At 37.8% G+C, this 22,714-nt stretch overlaps 1 protein-coding gene across 2 annotated transcripts in view; it reads right to left on the minus strand.

The window, feature by feature from the left end:
• NKAIN3 (Na+/K+ transporting ATPase interacting 3) overlaps nt 1–22,714 on the minus strand; it is a 750,305-nt gene that overhangs the window by 254,512 nt on the left and 473,079 nt on the right. For both annotated transcript variants that reach the window (XR_001006311.1, XM_011982159.1), the window contains exon 4: nt 15,672–15,869. Coding sequence is in view for 1 of the 2 variants with exons in the window: in XM_011982159.1 (XP_011837549.1) it covers nt 15,672–15,869 (198 nt within the window). In the remaining variant the exon portion in view is untranslated. The remainder of the gene's footprint in view (nt 1–15,671; nt 15,870–22,714) is intronic.

Raw genomic sequence — 22,714 nt, forward strand, 5'->3', positions numbered from 1 at the left:
ATCTGTTTGTTCTGTACTTTTTATTCAAGTTTAAAAGAGATACAAGCTACCAGTGGAACAAAATCTCTGAACTCTGTCATCTCAGTAAGCAGCAGTATCATCTATCTTGTTGCTCAAATCCAAAACCTAAGCGTCATCCTCTTTTTTCCTTTTCATAACGTACCACTTCCTCTTTTCCTGCCAGAACTGTTATCTAGTCATTTCTATTTCTACTGCTACCACCCAAAGCCAAGCTACCATCTTCTCTCATGTCGTCTACTGTGATAGCCTTGTTCTCTCCAACCCATTCTCTTGAGTAGTTTCAGAGTTGCTTTCCTAAATATAGAGCATGCCATTCTTCTGGCTGAAATATGGTGACACCATCCCAATGTCTTAAATTGTGTGTCACATCTTCTTTAACCTCTACTTACTTCTCTAATTTCATCTTTAATCACTCTTTTCTTTATGTGCTAAGTTCTACCCATGTGAATCTTTGTTTCCCTTGAAATATTCTTAGCTCCAGTCTTCAAATGAGTCCATTTCAGCTCAAATGCCACCATTTTTCTCTTTTTTTTGAGACAGAGTTTTGCTCTTGTTGCCCACGCTGGACTGCAATGGCCTTATCTCAGCTCACTGACACCTCCACCTCCTGGGTTCAAGCTATTCTTCTGCCTCAGCCTACCAGGTAGCTGGGATTTCAGGTGACCACTACCACACCTAGCTAATTTTTATATTTTTAGTAGAGACGGGGTTTCACCATATTGGCCAGGCTGGTCTGGGACTCCTGACCTCAGGTGATCCACCCACCTCAGCCTCCCAAAGTGCTGGGATTATAGGTGTGAGCTACCATGTCTGGCAATGCTACTTCCTAAAATAATTCTGCCTAGGCTACTCTGATACATATTGACTAAACTAATTTGATTATTTACAATCATAAAATCTTTTTGGTGGGGAGTAGATATCTAGGGAAAGTAAAGGGCCAAATTATTTCTCTCCCACAGCCTAGCTACCAGAAACCAAGCAAGTCTCAATATAAACTCTGCCTTACACATACCAATATTTATTAGCAAACAGCATAAAAACAGTCACAAAACCTATTCTGCAAGCTTGCTAAAGTCCCAGTTGTCTATTCTTTTTGGCAATATGGAAAGCTGCTTCTGACAATATTCTAGTAGAACATGCAGCCATACTTCCAGCTGGAGTCAGACAATGGAATCCTCAAGTATCTGAACAAAGTGTAGGGCCAGAAGCTTACTGCATTCAGATGCTCTGTGCAGGCAAAGCAGCTAGAAATGCCTGAAGAATATATACAGTCAATTCATATAACTTGAGATCCATTCATTTCACCAAGATAACATCGTTTCTAATACTCAGTATACTAAGTAAACACTTCTTGGTGTTGATCAGGGAATAGATGCTAAAAGCTTTTAGAAGCTGTCTCTGACATGTGGGCTTTTGTTTAGTCTTTAAACTGTGAACGGCCCTTCTGATTCGCATACTCTAAGTGTGAACTGAGCACGACCAATCCACCCCCATCTTCCCCCACCTTCCCAGGATAAGCAGTAAACCCAGTACACATACACAGAACATTATTTAAAGTAAATTACAGAGTACACAACACATGCTGTCATTACTTTGCAGCACAGTTTTCCTTCCTCCACATGACTTTTGAGTCTCCACAATTAGTTCACTTAGTTTTGCTTACCTATACATAAATGTCTCATATGCTAGTAATTATGCAATATACACTGTGAGCCTGTTATGTCCAAGGCAAGGTGGTAAAAAAAAAAAAAAAAAAACAGAAAAGAAAAATTAAAAAAATTATTCTAGGACAAACCTACTAGGAGAAATAGAAAAAATAAATGAAAAGTAAGCAACAGTAGGATGCAGTAGATGTAAAGTGCTAAGTAATACCTGACATTACCCATTCAGAGTCATCTCCCCACCTTGCTGACAGGTGGAGAGGCTTCCTGTATCCCAGCATTTGTTAAGGTTCCTGATTGCCAGGAATAATTCTTCGACTCTCCGCCTTAAATTAAAATTAAACTTGTTTTTATTATGTGATAGATTAAATGAAATGACTGAAGTTTACCTGCCATTGACTGTCTAATCATTATTTCTCTCTCTCTGCAGCATTACTGCAATTTCACTTGTCTCCTGTGCTCAAAATCTGAGTATTATCTTCGGAATTTTTCTTTCAATTGCTGTCTTATCCAATTAATGACCACATTCTTCTGATTTGATCTCTGTCCCATAAGTCTCTCTAGTTCTACCTTCCTCATGCTATTCTAGCTCAGGCCGTCATCATCCCCCACCTATCTGCAGGACTGTTCTGACTCTAAATCTTCCCTGAAATACAGTCTGCAGCTGCTACACAATTCATCTTCCTTAGGCACATTTCTAATCCTATTACTCTATTGATGAAGAGGATTCAATTGATTTCTACCATTACTAAATTCAATACTGTTAAAATTTAGCAAGTTTTACACTCAAGATTAATCCTCTACTTAGATCTCCAGAACAACCCATCCGTGAAGGTTCTATGTAATTCAATTAGTAAGATATCGTATTGAAAAAGTTTTCACCAAAAACCCACCTATATAAAAAACTAAGATTCAGACAATAATCTTGATGTAGCTATTATCTTATGGTCAAGAGAATGTAATTTTTAAAAAATTACTCTGTGTTTTCATTGTTTTACAGGTTATAAAAAAAAGAATGTGATTAACTACGTCTTTACTGATACTACTAGAGTGTTAGGGTTTAAGGAAGCATTTGAGAATCTCCAGGGACCATATATTAAGTGAAGAATTCCAAGTTTCTTGTATACTTCTGAATAATGTGGAGATATGAAATAAACCATGTTCTCAAAAATTCATATTGGGATTCTTGTGAATTCTTTTGGATAATTGTGTCTCTAATTTCCCTTTCCCAGTCAGTCATTGCAATGGGGACTATTCTGACTGAAAGAGCAAGAGAGGGGATTTCATTATTTCAGGTCGGTAACTAAGTTTAAAATATATATATGTACCTAAAATATGTTAAGAGCAAGAATGGTGTCATGATTCATCATGTGTCCACATCTAAACTCATTTACTCTGTCAACCCAGCTCTTTCTCCCGGCTGCTCTGTGGATATAAATTCCCCTGCCTTTCTTGGGAGTGCAGGCTGTCCACACAGTGTCCTTCACCTCCCTTGTCATCAAGGGACCAGTCGCAGTAATATTTTTGGAACTGTCCTTTGATTTATATTTCCATTGATACCTCATAACTTTTCCTAAAACTTTTCCAGTATTTCCAAAAGTGTTTATCTTAGACAATTGGTTGGAAATGCAGTTATACTTTTAATTATAAAAATATTTTTAAAGTTTAATTTTGAAGTAATTTCAGACTTACTAAAATTTAAAAAAATAATGCAACGAATTTTTGTATACCCTTCACCCGTATTCCTCAAGTGTTAACATCTTATACAGTCACAGTATAATTATAAAAATCAGGAAATTAATGTTGACCCAATACTATTGTCTAATCCACAGATTTTAAACAACTTTCAACAGTTGTCTCATTAATGTCTGTGTTTTGGTGTAGAGTCACAAGTTTTATTAGTTGTCATGTTTCCTCAGTCTCCTTTAATCTGGCAGAGTCTCTCACTTTGTTTGCCATGAGTTTTTGTTTTGTTTTGTTTTGTTTTGTTTTGTTTTACAGTCGGGTTTCTCAGGAATTTTTATACGTTAATTCACATAGTGAATCTCCAAGAAGTGGTATAACATGATGCTAGTCAAACTTATGTCACTGTGAAGTCCTTCTCGAGATTGAATTTCTGAGACATGTATTTCCAGGACACTCTGGGGAGAATGGGTCCAAGCTTTCTAGGAATACCCTAATACCTGTTTCTACATATCTGATCCACTCTGCACATGCCATTCAGAATAGCCTCCTTACTTCAGAATTCCATATATGTCACTTACCTGTTTACAAACAGAAACATAGCTCCTTATTTGACTTACTGCAAAGGCCAAAGGCCTTCACTTGGCATTCAAGCCCCTTCATGATTATCCTCAACCTTTCTTTCCATCTTTAAGCCACTGCTTCTGTGCATAAACACTTTGCTCAAGCCAAAGGGCACTGCACTTATTATTCCTCTGATTTCTTATTTTTATTTCTTTGCTAATGCTGTTCCTTCTGTATAGAATTCCTTTTCCTTTCTCCCCATCCAAGAGTGAACGCCTTAGATGGAAGTTAAATATCACAACTTTCCTGAACACTACTTCCTTCTATGAGTTGTCATGGCACCGAGAAATTAAGTTTAGAACTCTCATTTTCTGTCCTAAGTTATGGCACTTTGACTGCCGGCTTCATCTCCCCTAGTAGGCTGGAAGGTACAGCAGGAAGGACCATGTCAATTCAACCTTGCTTAGTTGATCTCCATCCTTGCATCTCTGAGCTCTCAGCACCATGCTCTTACAGAGTAGGGGCTTCTGAATATGTTTCTCTGAATGAATCAAACAGCCTGTTTCCATTTAGAAAGAATACAAAAAGTGATATAAAATTTTCTTAATGAAATTTATACAAATTTGCCAATTTCAAGTGACATGGAAATGTATTTGAATGAACTCTTGTTATTATGAAAAGCTACTATTTTCCATCTAATAGTTACTCTAACCTAAGGCTAAAATTGAAAAATCTGCCAACATCTGAATGACATTAAATTATCCCAAGTAATGCACCAAAAAATTAGCTTTCTTGCCTCTAATATTTCCATAAGCCCTCAGTCATAATGTTTGATTGATTAATTATTAAATGGATCTCAGATTTTCTATATTAGTGACTTTTGTGTTAGTTAAGATTTCTAATTAAGTTTTTCATTTCTCTGATGAAAGAATATTTAAGTCTACCAAATGTCATAACTCACGTTTGCATTTAATAATCAATATTTAGGAGATTATTTGAAACTAGTATGGCAGTAATAATTTATGAAGACCCACAAACGTTTCTGTCTGGGGTAATCATGAGCATCAGGGCTCAAGAGACTGAATTCTGTTGTTTAGTGATGGCATAAAATTTGTGGTTGGGATAACTGATTGGCATACAGAAAAAAAATACTAATCCTATGCATACTGTTATGGAGAGTGTTATGGTATAAGAGGAATATGAGCTTTAAATTTTCACATGCTTTAAATTGTTAAAACCCATAGATGCTGTGGACAAATGATAGATAACCATAATATTGGATTTATGTAAGACTAGAGATCTGTGTAAGACCTATCAATTGCTATCTGTAACCCAGATGTTTCCAAAAGATGAACATATGGTGCTATGTAGATAAAATACACAGTGGATTGTCTAAATTCCTCTTAGAATTTATTGGTGGGAAGGTGAAGGTTAACTAAATTTAAATTTTAGTTCTGAAAATTTTGCCAAATATTGTACATATGTCTGTAACAGGCACAGATATTAAGAGTAAATGTATGATAGAATATTATTCAGCCATAAAAAAGGAAGTTCTGATACATGCTATGTGGGTGAACCTTAAAAATATGTACTAAGTGAAAGAAGCCAAACTCGAAAGACCACATTATGTGGTTTCATTTATATGACATATCCTGTAGAGGCAAGTCTATAGAGACAGAAATTAGATTAGTAGTTGCTTAGAGCTGGGGAGGAAGAAGGCGTAGGTTGTGATAGCTAAGGGGTCGTGCTTTCTTTCCAAGGTGATAATTATGTCTTAAAATTGACCATGGTGATGGTTGCACATATCTGTGAGTAGACTGAAAGCTATTGAATTGTACACTTTAAAATGATGAATTGTATGGTATGTGAATTATATTTCAGTAAGTCTGACAAAAATGTACACACATTTCACCAAGAGAGTATACTGCATAGACACGAATACAGAGAATGAAATTACTTAAAATCACAGCTCACTAAATGGACAGTTCCAAGCCCCAACAGTTTGACTGACCAGGTATACTCTGGCTTCTGAACACAAACGTTTCTGCCAAAGCCCTCTGAATATTTTTGGCATGGAAATTCTCCCACAGCCATAAACCCTTCTCAATATTGTGATGATCCAATAAATGATTCCTTGGGTGAGTGGAACTTTAGATAAACTGTTGCTTTACTTTTCTGAGGATGGAACTGAATATAGAGACCAGAGATGGTGTATGGGGAGTAACTCAATCTAAATCTTTAATAGTTCTATCTAGCCCTTAGAAGCAGCTCAAAATTTGGTATGAGCAGAAGCCATTTATTTTATATAAAAATAGATTTTCTGGTAAAAGGGTAATTCCGGGAGGCTTTTGGGACAGAAGAAGTTGGTCATGATTTCTTTCCTCTTACCAGACCCTGGAAAGCCCTAGTAAGCAAAAAAGAAAAAAAAAAAAAAAAAGAGTCCAATATATTTAGCATTTGACAAATGTTAAAATAATCTGTTAAAAAAATAAACCACCACCAGAAAGGCGGTTGAGACACGTTTTCAAGGGTGAGAGGAAACATTTTTAACTGTTCGCCAATCTTTTGACTATTAGACATAATTGTACTTTTATTTTTACTTTCTAATAGTGGAGCTGCAATTAAATCCCATCAGCCCAACAGCAGATGCATAGCTGTACAGATCTGACAGAGTTTACCTCCGAACTCTGCAAGGTGTTGCAGGGAGAAGTCCTCTTTTCATGACGAGGAATTGTCTGCCTGGGGTTTGAGGTCCATCTTCATTCACAAGCTGTGGGATGTTGGGCACATTTTTTAACTTCTCCATGTGTCTCAGTTTTCACACATGTAAAATGACTATAATAACACTACCCTCATGGGTCATTTTGAGAATTAAGTGAGTTCATATTTGAAAAGCACAGAGAGCAGCTCCAAGAGCATGCTGAGTTTGTTAAACAAATGCAAATGTTAACACAGAAATTTAAAAAAAATTTTTTAACTATATTTACAGTTTTGGAGAGGTACAATTAAAGGTAATTGGGACGTATTTCAAAAGTTCAGTTTCACCTATCTTTTGATTTACATTCTTACACTCTGTGAGCATGTTACTGAAGCAGCAATAGTACTGTCTGCTCTGACATTGTGCAATATATTCTATAAGCCAATGAACAGAGAGCCATACAGCCTTTGGAGAACAAAGATTCTATAGGATACCTTGTGGTCTAATATTACTTTTTACCCTTCTCTATTGAGTTTTAATTTATCATTAAGCTGAATGTGTCTGATATGAAGGGCAGAGAACAGTGACAAATGTTGATGTGAACAGAGAGATACAATGCAAGAGGCATAGGGATGATGAAAAAACAATTCTCATAAGACCCCAGCTCCGACTATGGTGACAACCTCCAAAGGTTTGTTAAAGAATGAGACTTGTCACCTATCAGATATGAGGGAGAATATATTGACAGTGAGGATTCCAGACAATATATGTGTAAAATTAGCTGCAAAGAGAAATCAGTAAGGTGAGTTTAAAAAATCTTTTCCAAGTTTGGAGATTAGGATTTTTTTACTAGTCATAAAAATGAGCTCCTTTATATGTGTGTGTATGTGTGTGTGTGTGCTAATCAACATGAGCATACGAATCTATGTTTACCAGTAAATAACTAACACTGAAAATTAAAAAGGAACTTAAATTGGATATTGTTATTATTGACTTTTTAACCCCAGAACTGGTCAGTCCACTAAAATGAAATATTTTATAATAACTAAGATTTATGAGTGTTTTTAAATGATCAAATAAAAATTATGAGATTAGCATTGGTTGATCATTTAAGAAAAGTGACTATAACATCTCTTCTGCTGTTCTATACAAATCAAATATACAAATATGATAATTAAATAGTATTTAATTATTGTTTAAAATTAGTATTTAAATATGATTTAAAATATCATACATTGTGTAAAAACATTTTTTGGGAAGGCATATCCATACTTCTAAATCTTTTTGTATCTAAACTTTCTTCCTGGATTATGTACTTGAATCATAAAAAAACTGTTTCATGTTTTATATGTGGTCTTAAAAATTAACATAGTTATTACTTTCTATTCATCAAATTGATGTACTATAAATTGTTATGCCATGCCTTTAATCGCATATATTTATACATATCCAGATTTGCTATTTTAAAAAACACTGAAATGAAAATAATGCAGGTAGCTATTTCTTTCTGTTGAATTATTTTCTTAGAAGAAAGTCCACTGAGTAGAGTTACAGGACCAAAAGTTATGGGTATTTTAACGGTCTTTGAGACAAAGACTGCCTCTATAAATAAGTGAATTACAATTCTATTTAGCGTTACCTTTACAAATTGCTAAATTAGTGAAAATAATTTTTCAAAGTTAACTTGCATGCATCAGGTTAGTATCAATAATTATATTTTATACCAAACTGTTTACAATTTGGATGTTTTTCCCTTATATGAACACATTTGTTCCTACTGTTCATTGAATTAATTACTAAATATTCATGGTTTTAGTACTCATTTAAATGAGCTCATTGTGCGTTATGAATAATGACCCTTTCTTTGCCACATGTGATACAAATATTAAAGTTACTTTTAAATTTCAGTTTTGTAAGCTTTCATGTTTCAGATTTTTGGGTGCTAAATGAGTAAAATACAGCACTGTAGAATGACATTAATTGATAATAGAGATTATTTCAAGCAGAAATATTTTATTCACATTCTCTAGCAGAAAAAGGAAATGCTATACTGTGTGTGTGTGCGCGTGTCTGTGTGTGTGTGTGTGTGTGTGCAGCCTCTTTAAATCTGTGGTATTAAATTCCCAGAGTAAGAATGTAATTTAAAAATGCCTAAAATATAGTGCTTAGAATTTAACTAGACATAGTTTTTAATTTTCACCGGAAACTATTTTGAAATTCCCCTACCGGAAGCAAAGCAACTAAGGTAGTCTAAACTTGTTAAAATAACTCTCCAAATAAAGAACATGCGGAAGAAGAAATTCAAAGATAGAGTTACAATCTTGGAGCAGATTGACTGTCCCTTTTCCTATAGCTAGGTATCCTCGCCAATCCAAACAAATTGCCTCTGCTTCAGAAATAATTTGACAGTATGTTTTCTGGATAGTTTTTATCAAATGGTATAAAATGAAATCAAGACATAAACTCATTAATTTACTTCAAATTTTTAAAAAATTTACATACTTTGGATTTTGTAAATCTAAAATCCAGAAAATGTATACAACAATTTACTCAATAACTCTGAAAGAGTGGCCACTCCGAACTCAGTACAGTTCTAGGTAATAGGGATGGGAGATAAATAAGAAGTTAAAGAGTAGTTTTTAGGAGCATACTGTAGGCTGTTGATAGGCTACTGAAATCTTTGTTCCACTGTAATAATTCTGAGATTTTTTCATGAAAATATGAGAATATATTCAGTTCAATAAATGCTTTTGTAAGGCATAGGTAGGAAAGAATTCTTGGAAACCAGATTGAGGAAAATACATAAGTATCAAGTAAAAATTCAGCCCTCCTAATAGGGATTTATGATTGCTGTGTCTTACGAAGATCACAGGAATTATGTTCTCATGCAGGAAACAGGTGTCAGGTGTGGGATTAAAGAAATGAGAATTCAGTAGATGGAGTGCCACCAGAATGGAGCCCTTTGGCCTTCAAAACAAGGACCAGCCTAAATAGGATAAGGACAAGCACAGAGCAATGTAATAATAACATTAGTAATAACAATGCAAAATTAATATGTATTGAGTGCTTCTGTGCTATGCACTGCACAGAACATTTTACTGACATTCTCTTAACTTCCCAGATGAAGGGCATCTTCACTCTGGCTCCTACATCTTGTCCATGCATTCACCCCTGCTGGTTTTTGCTCAATAGATTCCTTTTGTGTTCACCCATTTTGGACTTTGGAGTCTCTTGTTTGTTGATCATTTATTCATTCAACAAATGTTTATGTGCCATTACCGCGCTAGTTACTGAAACCACAGATATGAACAAGTGAAAAAAGAACACAATTCTATCCTGCAAGAAGCTTTCCTTCTGGTAGATAGAATAAAGACTCAATGATTACAGTGCACTTAGGTGTCAGGGCATCTAGTACAGCCTGAGGGAGTGAGTGGGGCAGGAATATGAAATGCTCTCCGTAACACACACACACACATACACACACACACACACACACAGAGTTTTGTAGTATAACATTGTGTATAATAGCAATATGACATATGATTATAATGTAATACATATTATCTATATATTATACTATAGTATATATACACACATATAGACATGTTATGTATACATCTGAAGTTATTTTCATATTTGGATAGAGTCCAGATGTCCATCAATATATTTAATAGGAGAGTATTAAATAAACAATGATGCACTGAGTGCTGGTATGGAAATAGTTACAAAATACATAATAATAAAAGGAAGGGCTCAGAAGAGTGCATATCATACCCTAGCTTGTGTGGGAAGCAAATAAGAATATATAGTCACATTTTCTTGCATTTGCATAAAGGCACTTTGGACTCATATGTACAAACATAAATAAAAAAGAGTAAAACTGGATGTCTGTTGGAGAGCAGAGATGGGAGAACCAGGCATATGGGACCCAAACGTGGTACAGAGGTTTTAATGTATACATTTTTATGTTTTCGAACGAAGTAAATGTATTAACTATTTAACAAAATTAAATTAACTTATCCTGCGGTGTTTTGGGGGAAGATGTCTGCTAGGAGCCAGGTGATAAGGAGCTCAGCTGGGGTAGGAAGGAGAATGGACTTGGGGGAGAACCCATTCCATGCAGGCAGCTGCCTGAGGAAGGCGCAGGAAGGGTTCTTTTGCTGGATGCCAGAAGGGTAGGGTGGGAGTTAGGCTGGCGCAGGTCACGAGGGCCTCCCTTGCACAGCAGGGAATTCAGATTTCACCCTGAAGGTGATGAGAATCACTGAAGGGTGAGCGGAAGGAAAGTGACTGATCAGATTTGCGCTTTGTAATCATCTTACGGGGAGCAGGAAGCATGCATGACGTGTAGGGCAAAACTTGGTGGGGAAGATTATTTAGAAGATTACTGACCAGCTTCAGGCGAGAAGTGATGAGCGTATGAACAGAGACGGGCAGTGGGCTCAGAGCGGAGGACTCATCATCCCATGGCCGGACTCTGCTTGTCTTTGACTTCTCAACTCCAGCATGGATTGCATTTTGTTGCTCCCCCCAATACCACCCACAACCTTTCTATGGATTCCACGCTGATTTTCATCTTGGTGTTGCTGACAATTTGCAGGAACTCTTCTTCAGGATTTGGTGACTTTAGGACAACAAGAACCTTCTCTGGGCCTAGCACTCTGCCTGCTTTTCTCAGCCTGAAAGCCCTGGGAGGAAGCAGGTGGCGCCCCACGCCGCCTCACAGGAACAGAGGCGCCGGCAGGAGCTGGGGGCCTCTGCGCCAAAGCACAGGCGGTGGCGAGTGGGGATGCTCCCTGAGCCCCAAGCAACAGCCTGGTAAGGAACCTCGATCGTCGATCGTCGTCGCCTTTCTGAGTTCAGTTATTGTATTCGTTTCCGTCAAGCATATACACAGTCTGTGGAATGCTTATGAAACAGAGGTGACTTTTCTTCCAGTTCCAAGCTCCCCTCACGCGGGGCACTTGCTCAGGTTGTACTCACAAAGGAGCTGTGTCAGTGGTCAAAGAAATCAAATACTTCCCTCTCATTCGGTGGAGAGCTGCTCCCTGAAACCACCTTCCTGGCCACCTCCGTCAGTCCCTCCTCTAGGTTACTGTAGACATTCCTATGCCTCTGGTAATTAAAGGGGTAACTCCCTGCAGCAGAGTCCCCGAGCCCCTGCCCTTTCTCCAAGCTGCTCCTCTGTTTGCTTGATTGTTGCCCACGCGCCTCTGGCTGTTAAATATTGCTACCATCACTCCTGTTTTTCAGTAATAAGGTAAACATTTCGGCACATATTGGCAACAAGAAGGATTCTCCTGAATCAAATGTTTAAGAAGCACAATTCTGGCCGGGCGCAGTGACTCACACCTGTAATCCCACTACTTTGGGAGGCCTAGGCGGGTGGATCACCTGAGGTCAGGAGTTCAAGACCAGCATGGCCAAAAGGTGAAACCCGTCTTTACTAAAAATACAAAAAATTAGCTAGATGTGGTGGCGTGCGCCTGTAGTCCCAGCTACTCTGGAGGCTGAGGCAAGAGAGTCACTTGAACCTGGGAAGCAGAGGTTGCAGTGAGCCGAGATTGTGCCATTGCACTCCAGCCTGGGCAACAGGAACAAAACTCCATCTCAAAAAAAAAAAAAGCTCTGTTCTAAGAAGTAAAGATAATCATATAAAATAAGTGACAAACACAAGAAACCCGTACAAAAATCAGTCACACCACCAATACATAATTGAATAGTTGTGAAACAATTTCATGATATATTTTACTTTAATATAAAAAGATAAAATATTAAAAATCTTGTCCTGCAGGTGTGTTACAAGAAAAGTCAGTGAGCAGCAACTAATCTTTTATTTCTCAAAGGCTGAAGAGTATAGAGCTATGTGTGCAAGGTGGTAGCTTTGAATGTTTACTAAAATAACACGTGGAGAAATTCACTTATAAGTGACAAGTACTTCTAGGTGGCAGCACATACAGTTTATTTAGATTGCCCTTTAGGGAATGTTTTTATGTGACACTCCAGCTCCTTATCAAATAAATACTTGCTGTTCATTTGAACTGGAGTTATTACGGGGAAATGACTTTTGGATTCCACAGCGTTCTGCTGCATTATAAAGGTCTGGCCATGCCATCATTCCACAAAATGGTTTAGCAATTTGCTACAACATTTTTTTAAATGAGAGCAATCTGTCCACATATGAAAGATTTTAGAAAAACATTTTCATTATTTAAGATGATTTAATAAAAACTGTAAGTATCTAGTATAGGACAGTAGACTTCTTTTATAACTTAAAATAACCTACACATTTTTAAAAGAAAATTTGCCTCCACATTTTTTCAAGACAAAAATTTAAACATATATATTTTGCCACGATTATATATGTAATGGCTACATTAAAAAAGGATCAGAGAATAAGAAAAGACAGATAAGCATATATTGACAAGTGACTGTATATTATATTTATACCTGCAAATGTGATTGTAGAAACCTAGAATGATCAGATTCCCTGTTACATGTCTGAAAGGAAATTCCTTGCCATCAAGGTGCAATCCCTTTCTTTGAATTCAGTGTTAAATTTGCCTTTCTTTGAACTAGAACCCTAAAAGATCTTTGATTTTTGTTTTATTCAGATCTTTAGTCTTTCTAGAAGATTGTAATTCAAATGTGCTCTAAAACATCATTTTAAAACTTGAGACACGCAGATTAAAGAACAGTAACTAGTAGATTGAGTAAATGAGGTAGGATCACCACATTGGTGGCCCTAGAAGAGCCATGCCTCCTTGTCTTCTCACCTTTTGATAGCCCCCTCTCACATTGACTACAGGCTGAGTCATAGATTTGCTGTAGCCAATGAAGCAATAGCAAGCATTACTCCAGTAGAGGCTTGATAAATGCTTGCATGTTGGCTTTTCCTTTTATTATTCAGCTACCTTGTTGCCCGAGAATCTGTCATTTTTTAAATTATTATTATTATACTTTAAGTTCTAGGGTACTTGTGCACAATGTGCAGGTTTATTACATATGTATACTTGTGCCATGTTGGTGTGCTGCACCCATCAACTCGTCAGCACCCATCAACTCGTCATTTACATCAGGTATAACTCCCAATGCCATCCCTCCTCCCTCCCCCCTCCCCATGATAGGCCCCGGTGTGTGATGTTCCCCTTCCCGAGTCCAAGTGATCTCATTGTTCAGTTCCCACCTATGAGTGAGAACATGCAGTGTTTGGTTTTCTGTTCTTGTGATAGTTTGCTGAGAATGATGGTTTCCAGCTGCATCCATGTTCCTACAAAGGACACAAACTCATCCTTTTTTGGCTGCATAGTATTCCATGGTGTATATGTGCCACATTTTCTTAATCCAGTCTGTCACTGATGGACATTTGGGTTGACTCCAAGTCTTTGCTATTGTGAAGAGTGCTGCAATAAACATACGTGTGCATGTGTCTTTATAGCAGCATGATTTATAATCCTTTGGGTATATACCCAGTAATGGGATGGCTGGGTTCTTATACAGCAGTAACAGACAAACAGAGAGCCAAATCATGAATGAACTTTCATTCACAATAGCTTAAAAGAGAATAAAATACCTAGGAATCCAACTTACAAGGGACGTAAAGGACCTCTTCAAGGAGAACTACAAACCACTGCTCAGTGAAATAAAAGAGGACACAAACAAATGGAAGAACATACCATGCTCATGGATAGGAAGAATCAATATTGTGAAAATGGCCATACTGCCCAAGGTAATTTCTAGATTCAATGCCATCCCCATCAAGCTACCAATGACTTTCTTCACAGAATTGGAAAAAACTGCTTTAAAGTTTTGTTTGTTTGTTTGTTTGTTTGTTTGTTTAAGAAAGAGAAGCCATATGTGTGTGCAGGAGAATGGGGCCAACAACCAGCACCAGAGATGTGAGTGAGGCCTCTTTGGACATTCCAGTCCTAGCAGAGCTCCAGATTGACAGGCTCACATCAGTGACCCTAGTCAATATTGTGTGGAGTTTATGAGAGTGACTTTATCTAATACCATATAAAGCAGAGGAACTACCTGGCTGAGATGTGCCCAAATTCCTAATGCACAGAACTCTAAGCAATAAATTAATATTGTTTCAAGCAATTGCATTTTGGAGTGGTTTGTTACATAGTAGTAGATAATGAATACAGTAAGTGATAGCAAGGATTTCTTAAAGATTTTTCTATAATTAATTCCAAGGTACTTTCTTCATTGACATACCACTGATATTTCTGCTATCTATTTATTTACTAATGATTCCGTGTCTCTTATTCCTACTAAGCTAACCAGCTGAACAGAACTGAGATGGTTGGTTTATGTGAATAGTGAGTTGAGAATGGTTTTATTGGAATATTGACTCAAACTAGATGATAAGTCCTGCTTGGATCTCAAAGGAACATTGTTCTTGATGATGTTACACATCCTTAAATTAATTCCACTCCTCATTGTGGTCAAACTGTGAGTGGGGCAGTCTGGTAGAAGAAAATTACTTTTAAGGAGTCCCTTGCACATAAACGTTCTATGGACTAATCACATCATTTCCTTCTCATTTCTGTATATGGAATTGTATTCTGATGCCAGATTTTAGGCACTAAAATGCAAAGGGTCTCTAGTGGGATTTGTTTTTTAAGGAATTAATGAAATGTCAGGTTTATTAGACTGAGCAAGCCATTGGCTGTGGGTGTTTCCATCCTTCTTTCTCTGGAAATTTAGTGGAAGAATGCATTAGCAGAAGAACCTGAGGCAGCTAAGTGAAAAGGGACCACTTCTGGTGGATGGTGATACTATTTCATTGAATAGTGTGGATTGTATCGTAAGTTAGAAATGACAGTCACTAACTGCTTCTAAATACAAAATGTCTAGATACCAAGAGAAAAAAGGTGTAACCTGCCATCAGGTATAACTAGTGGTACCATAATTGCTGCTATTTCTGTTGGATGTTCTCTGTGTGCTTACCTGAGGCATTTTCTATCACGTAGGTGTGGAGAAAAAAATGCCAATAAAGAAGAGTTCTGATTAGATAATGATACAAAAGTGACACTTACAGAGAGTAGTATTTGGACAGCACTGTGGATGACCTCCAGGTACTGGAAGTCAACGATGCAGCCTGTGACGGAGACGTACGTGTAATCGTCCATCATGCCATGGGCTGAGGGAGGCAGCACTCTTCTGACACAACCAGGCCCGTGTTCTCTCCACCATGACCGATGTACAGAGATATTGAATGTCATTAGATCGGTGTCCTAGGTGGGTAGGAGACAAAAGAGCAAAATGAGAAAATTGTATTACATCACGTCTTTGACTTTGACCCTAGGAAGAATTCAGGGTGGATGAAATTGTTACAATGATTTCAATTTCAAGTGAAAAGTAACAAAAGACAAAGCCCCAAGTGCCTGCATGTATTATATGCCTAAATTATTGGGTTATAATTATTAAATGTGGAGATACAATCCTTTGATTAATATTAACATTTTAAAGGTAATACATTAAAAAAATCCAGAGATGAGATCTTCTATATACTTTTATTTAAAAATAATTTTTACCTTGAAACTTTTTGGCTGCATTTTCTTGTTGCTGCATCATGAACATCACTATCATGGGATAAATATTGTTGAATGCTTTATGGCATGGTAGATGTTGTTCTAAGTGAATTTCACATACTATATTCTTGAACATTCATGTAGGTACTTTAATGATCAACCTGATTTATAGCAGGCTGAATAATTGTCTCCACCAATGACACTTAGCTTCTAATCCCTGGAACTTGTGAATTTTACTTTATATGGCAATAAAGCACTGTGCAGATATGATTAAATTAAGGATCATGAGATGGGGAGGTGGTCATGGATTATCTGAGTGGACCCTAAATGCAATCATGTGCATTCTTATAAGAGGGAGGCAGACAGAGATTAGACATAAGGAAGAAGAGGCAAAGGCAATGTGACCATAGAAGCAGAGACTGGGATGTGGCCGCCAGCAAGGATTTCTGCCAGCCACCAAAAGTGGGAAGAGGCCAGGAAGAATTCTCCTGTAAAGCTTCGGAGAGAGTGTGGCCCTGCCAAGACCTTGAATTCGGCTCAGTGAAGCTGATTTCAGACTTCTGGCCTTCAGAACAGTGAGAGAATAAATTTCGGAGGTTTAAGCCATCAATTTTGTGGTGATTTGCTAAAGCAGCCATGAGAAACTAATATCGGTGAGAAAAGTAAGTCACAGAAAGGTTAACTGAATTTGCCCATGGTAGCACAGCTAGTTAGTGGTGAAGCTGGGACATAATACAGTGCAGTGTTTACTTTTAGCTATGACGTGGCACTCTCTCACATTACTTGCTGTCTTCCACCTCCAAAGCCCTGATCATTCCTTATACCCTGAAGAGAGCCAGGTCCTTCCTCCTCAGTTGTTTCAAGAAAATAGCACCACAGTCAATCACAAGAACAAAGAAGACAAACCTTAACTTTTATGTATTAAAATACACTTTCAGAGCTCTTAATGGAAAAAATAGCCTGGTTTTTGATCCTTAAGAGATGCCCTTTAGTATTTCTGGGGTGTTAACCTATGAAGGGCTAAGATCATAATGTTGTGGTCATAAACAATAGATTGAAAAGAACAGATTAGGGACCAGGACCTTGACTCTCAAATAATCCAAAGACTGCAACCACCATGTAGATCAGGAAGAAGAAGGAGTGGTGATAGAGAGAGGCCAAAGCAGTCCCTGGGCCAGGACACTGCTCTGTAGGGTAGCTGGGGATGCAGGAGCAGAGTCAGCTTTTGTTTATTTCCCTGCCTCCACTCCCTCCAAGAGTGAACTCTGTCTTAGTGCCAGGGGGCCAAGTTGGAGCAGGCTCCATACGTGACCTTTGCTGAGAGGTGCAGAGGCTGCCCGCAGGCTATGCAACACAACCGAGGCACATCTGTGCATTCCAAGGTTCCTTTGAGGACAGTCTCCACTTCAGTTGCCAAGGACACACCTAAATGACTGAAATTGAGGTTGGAATTCTGTAAACTTAGAGGAAGCTAGTGGGAAATGGAAAGCCTTGAACTTACCCATGGGTGGCACTGAAAGTAACCAGGGTGGAGCTTTCTGAAAAGGACAGTAGGGAAACCCTCCTTTTACACTGCTGTATATGGTAAGTGAATCACAAGGGTAGTAACATTCCCAGTGCATATAAGTAGGCAGGGTTACTATGCAGTTTTAGATTTTCCTTAATTCAAGGAATTCAAAGTACCATTATAAGTATGCCTCAAATTATATCAACAATAAAACATGTTACACCTTTTTCCTTTTGACTGTTGGTTTGCTATTCAGTTACCTTCACAGTTACAGAACTTTATTGATAATAAAACATTTAGGCCATTTTTTTGGTTGTGGTTTGCTACCTATATCATTTGCAGTTAATCTCTGAAGGAAAAATATTATGGAAAAATAATTGCTTCAGCTACCAAATTCAGTTTAACGCAAGGCAATTTACCTGCACACAAACATCAGAGATGCACACTGATTGCTCCCTTTTCTGGTCATCAGATTTAATTTCTTACAGTTAAATGTGCTTACTACAGAAGAACTATGTATTATTTCTCATCTTAATAGAATTTACTAGGTTCAGGATGAACTAGCACGATCTCAAAATTCGTAGCGTTTTCTATTCCTTAATCATTCTTACCCAGTGACCTATCCTGTTGCAGACTGCAAGTTCATTTCAGTATGACTTTACCTAAAATTTATATTATACAAATAAAACAAGAGTCAATTTATGAACTAATCATACATATTTGTTACACTCATAAAACCTTTCAGCATAGGTATCACTAAATTTGTTGGAACTATAACATATTTATAAACGGTACTATTCCTTGCAATGACTGTATTAAAATTTGAATGAGAATATAAATAACATTAAATTGTACTTAAACTTCAAACTTCTTAAGTTTTTTGTTTGAGAGCTCTGAAAATGACACCCCCAAATGTGGTGATTTGGCATGCTGAGTACTTGGAACATGAAGGACGCTGGAAAAGCTTCAGAAGGAGTCTCTTTCTGACCTTCTTCTGCCCCCTTCTTTCTCCTGCTTTCTTTTCTCCCCAAGGCAGGTCATAGAAACTAGAATTCCTCTTCCCTAAGAGAGTTCATAGAACCAGAACCCTTCTCCCCCACAGCTGGCTATAAAACCTAGAAATATTACTCTACCACTTGCCTTTCTGTGTAAGAGCTAGCAATGAAGAAATTCTCTGACCTACCTTATCCAAAGGTAGACATAAGACTGTTACTCCAGAAAGCTCTTACCCTATACCCAGAAAGAAGAAATGTCACACAGAGAAGCCAAGAAGAATCTGAGCAGACAGGCCTTGTTGTGTTTCCCCATTCAGTCTCTTGCCATTAGGTCATACTTATTTGGTTCAATCATATTTACTTTTTATTTTTTGAGATAATTTCCTTCTGTTGCCCATGCTTGAGTTCAGGGGTCAGAATATAGCTCATTCCATCCTTGAACTCCTGAACTCAAGCCAATTCTCCTGCCTCCCACTCCTGCATAGCTAGGACCATCACTAGGACCATGAGCCACCATGCCTGAGTCTGATTTTCTTTCTACATGGCTGTGCATTCCACATCAAATCAGAACATAAAAGTAGACAGTTTTCCCTGAATCTTTAAGTCTTCATTTCTGAAGTCTCCCATGTCACGTAAAACTTTGATTGAATAAATCTATAATGCTTTTCTCTTGTTAACCTCTCTTTTGTTTTAGGTGTGTGGACTGTGACCCTTTCGATGGGGAAGAAAAGTATCACACCTTTTCCCCACCTACATTGTAAAATTTTATCTAAAGTTTGTGTCTTATTTCTATCTCAGTACTGGATTATAAACACTTTTTTTTTTTTAACTTACCACATAACAACTCAGTTTTCTACACAAGGCATATCAAAGGAAATACAACACAGAAAATACCATTTTATAAAGAAAAAGAAACACGAATCACTTTATTGTTGAAGCTTTTAGTTACCACATCAAAGTGTGTAGTTTTGAAATACATGGGTGATATAGTTTGACTGTGTCCCCCACCCAAATCTCATCTTGAATTTCAGTTCCCATAATCCCACATGTGGTGGAAGGGACCTGTTGGAGGTAATTGAGTCATAGGGGTGGTTTTCCCCATGCCATTCTAGTGATAGTGAGTAAGTTTTCACAAGATCTAATGGTCTTAGAAGAGGCTTTCCCCTTTGCTTGGTTCTCATTCTTCTCTCTCAAGGATGAACTTGCTTCCCCTTCCACCATGTTTGTAAGTTTCCTGAGGCCTCCCCAGCCATGCTGAACTATGGGTCAATTAAACCTCTTTCCTTTATAAATTATCAGTCTCTGGGATGTCTTTATTAGCAGTGTGAGAACAGACTAATACAATGGGTTAACGCTAAACCATAAATCAACAAAGTAATCTTAAAAATAATGTTAGTAGTTCAAATGCCGTTTCTCTTTTACTTCTTGGAAACAGACTATTGTATGATGATTTAAGCACATCACAGTTGAGAAGGTTGACAACTGATACAACTGGTGTCTTTGCTTTTGTCTTTAGAGTTAAAAAGATATAAACAATGGCATTTGTATTTATGCACGCATATGTGCAGGGTAGCAGATATGCCACCCCAAAATGTGCCACTTTGGCATGAGGATTTTTTGAGCTGAAGGCAACTGAGAAGAAGCAGATATACACAGATCTCTCTGTCTTTTTCCTATTTGCCTAAAAGCAAGACACAAATTTACAATGATGTCCCTCCTTCCTTGTCTACCAGTAAAAACTAAAGTTAACTACCTGAGATGACTTTAGACTTTTGTCATCCTGGAGAGGGCATCAGAGAAATGTACATAAGGAACTTTACTAATTAGTTTTTATCTATCATAAGTTTCCTATAACTGGCCTGCCCCACACTCTTCCTTCTTTGTTTTCAGTTGAAGATGTTATATAAGCCTGAATTCTAAGCCACCTATTTAAGAACTGGCATTTTAACCATGGGTGTTTCCTATATATATATATATATATGAGATATACATGTTAATAAAATTATGCTTGTTTGTTTCTTGTTAATCTGCCTTTTGTTAAAAAGAGTCCCAGCAAAGAACTCAGAAGGGTAGAGAAAAAATTATTTTTCCTGCCTTACATACATGACTATCAAGGAATAGTTTGTAGAACAAGGAAGAAGAGGGCAAAGAGAAAACAGAGAAACCAGAAAATAAAACCAAGTAGGAGGGTTGAGGAGGTGTGAGGACAGCCTGGAGACAAGACAGCATGTTAAGGTTGTAGGGAAGGCACAATTTTAGCTTTACTCTCTTAAGAGTTTTTAGCTGGGCCTGATAATTGAATTTACGTAAGACAAATTAACAGGAGAGAAAAGCATACAAATTTAATATCAGTTTTGCATGACATGGAGTCATCATAAGGAAATAAAAACACAAAGCTGCAATTAGAGTTGACAACTTGTATACTTATTTGGAAAAAGAGTAGTAAATTGTGAAAATATAACAAAGCAAGGGGGCTTGGGCTGAGGTAGTTGATTATGCAGAAGTGGCTAGGCAGATAAGGGTTAGTTTAACACAGGTTGTTGGCGAAGATTTCTCTCAGCCTTGACTCTTCAACTCTGGTATAAGAAGGTCTTCCTTCTTCCAGTGGAGGGAGAAGACATTCCACATGGGAGTTTTATCCCCTGCTTTTAGGAAGGTCGGAGTGTGCCTGCCTTGCTTGCTTCCTTCCTTCCTTCCTTCCTTCCTTCCTTCCTTCCTTCCTTCCTTTCCTTCCTTCCCTCCTTCTTTCCTTCCTTCCTTCCTCTTTCCTTCCTTCCTTCCTTCCTTCTTTCTTTCTTTCTTTCTTTCTTTCTTTCTTTCTTTCTCTCTCTCTCTTTCTTTCTTTCCTTTTCTTTTTTGTTTCTTCTTGCTCCTCCCTCCCTCCCTTCCTTCTTTCCTTCCTTCCCTCCTCCCTTCCTCTCTTTCTTTCTTCCTTCCTTTCATCTTTCCTTTTTCTTTCTTCTCTCTTTCTTTCCTCTTCTTTCTTTCTTTCTCTTTCTTCTTTTCTTCTTTCTTTCTTTGTTTCTTTCTTTCTTTCCTTATTTCTTTTTCTCTTTCTTTCTCCTTCCTTCCCTTCTCTCCCTCCCTCCCTCTCTCTTTCTTTCTTTCCTTTTTCTTCTTTCTTCTTCCATGCTCCTTCTTTCCTTCCCTCCTCCCTCCCTCTCTTTCTTTCCTCCTTCCTTTCATCTTTCTTTTTTCTTCTCTCTTTCTTTCCTCTTTCTTCTTTCTTTCTTTCTCTCTCTTTTCTTTCTTTCTTTCTTTCTTTCTTTCTTTCTTTCTTTCTTTCTTTCTTTCTTTCTTTCTTTCTCTCTCCTTCTTTCTCCTTCCTTCCCTTCTCCTTCCTTCCTTCCTTCCCTCCCTCCTTCCTTTTCTTTCTTTCCTCCTTTCCTTCCTTCCTTTCCTCCTTCCTTTTTTCCTCCCTCCCTCAGTCTTCTTTTTTCTCCTTCCTTCCTTCCTTCCTTCCTTCCTTCCTTCCCTCCCTCCCTCCTTTCTTTCTTTCTTTCCTTCTTTCTGTCTTTCTTTCTTTCTTTCTTTCTTTCTTTCTTTCTTTCTTTCTTTCTTTCTTTCTTTCTTTCTTCCTTCCTTTCTTCCTTCCTTCCTTCCCTCTCTCTCTTTCTTCTCTCTCAGTCATTTTTTTTTTTTTTTGTCTTTCTCCCTCTCCCCTGTCCCACTTCCTCTTTAACTCAAATCAATCAATATGTCAGAATGGCATATATTGAGTGCTGTGTTCAGAACTTCAAGAACAATAGAAAAGAGAATTTCTTTTTTTTTTTTTTTTTTTTGAGACGGAGTCTCGCTCTGTCGCCCAGGCTAGAGTGCAGTGGCCGAATAGCAGCTCACTGCAAGCTCCACCTCCCGGGTTTACGCCATTCTCCTGCCTCAGCCTCCCGAGTAGCTGGGACTATAGGCGCCCACCACCTCGCCCGGCTATTTTTTTGTATTTTTTAGTAGAGACGGGGTTTCATCGTGTTAGCCAGGATGGTCTCGATCTCCTGACCTCGTGATCCTCCTGTCTCGGCCTCCCAAAGTGCTGGGATTACAGGCTT

The sequence above is a fragment of the Mandrillus leucophaeus genome, unplaced genomic scaffold, assembly GCF_000951045.1.
Source record: "Mandrillus leucophaeus isolate KB7577 unplaced genomic scaffold, Mleu.le_1.0 Scaffold236, whole genome shotgun sequence".
NCBI lineage: Eukaryota > Metazoa > Chordata > Mammalia > Primates > Cercopithecidae > Mandrillus > Mandrillus leucophaeus.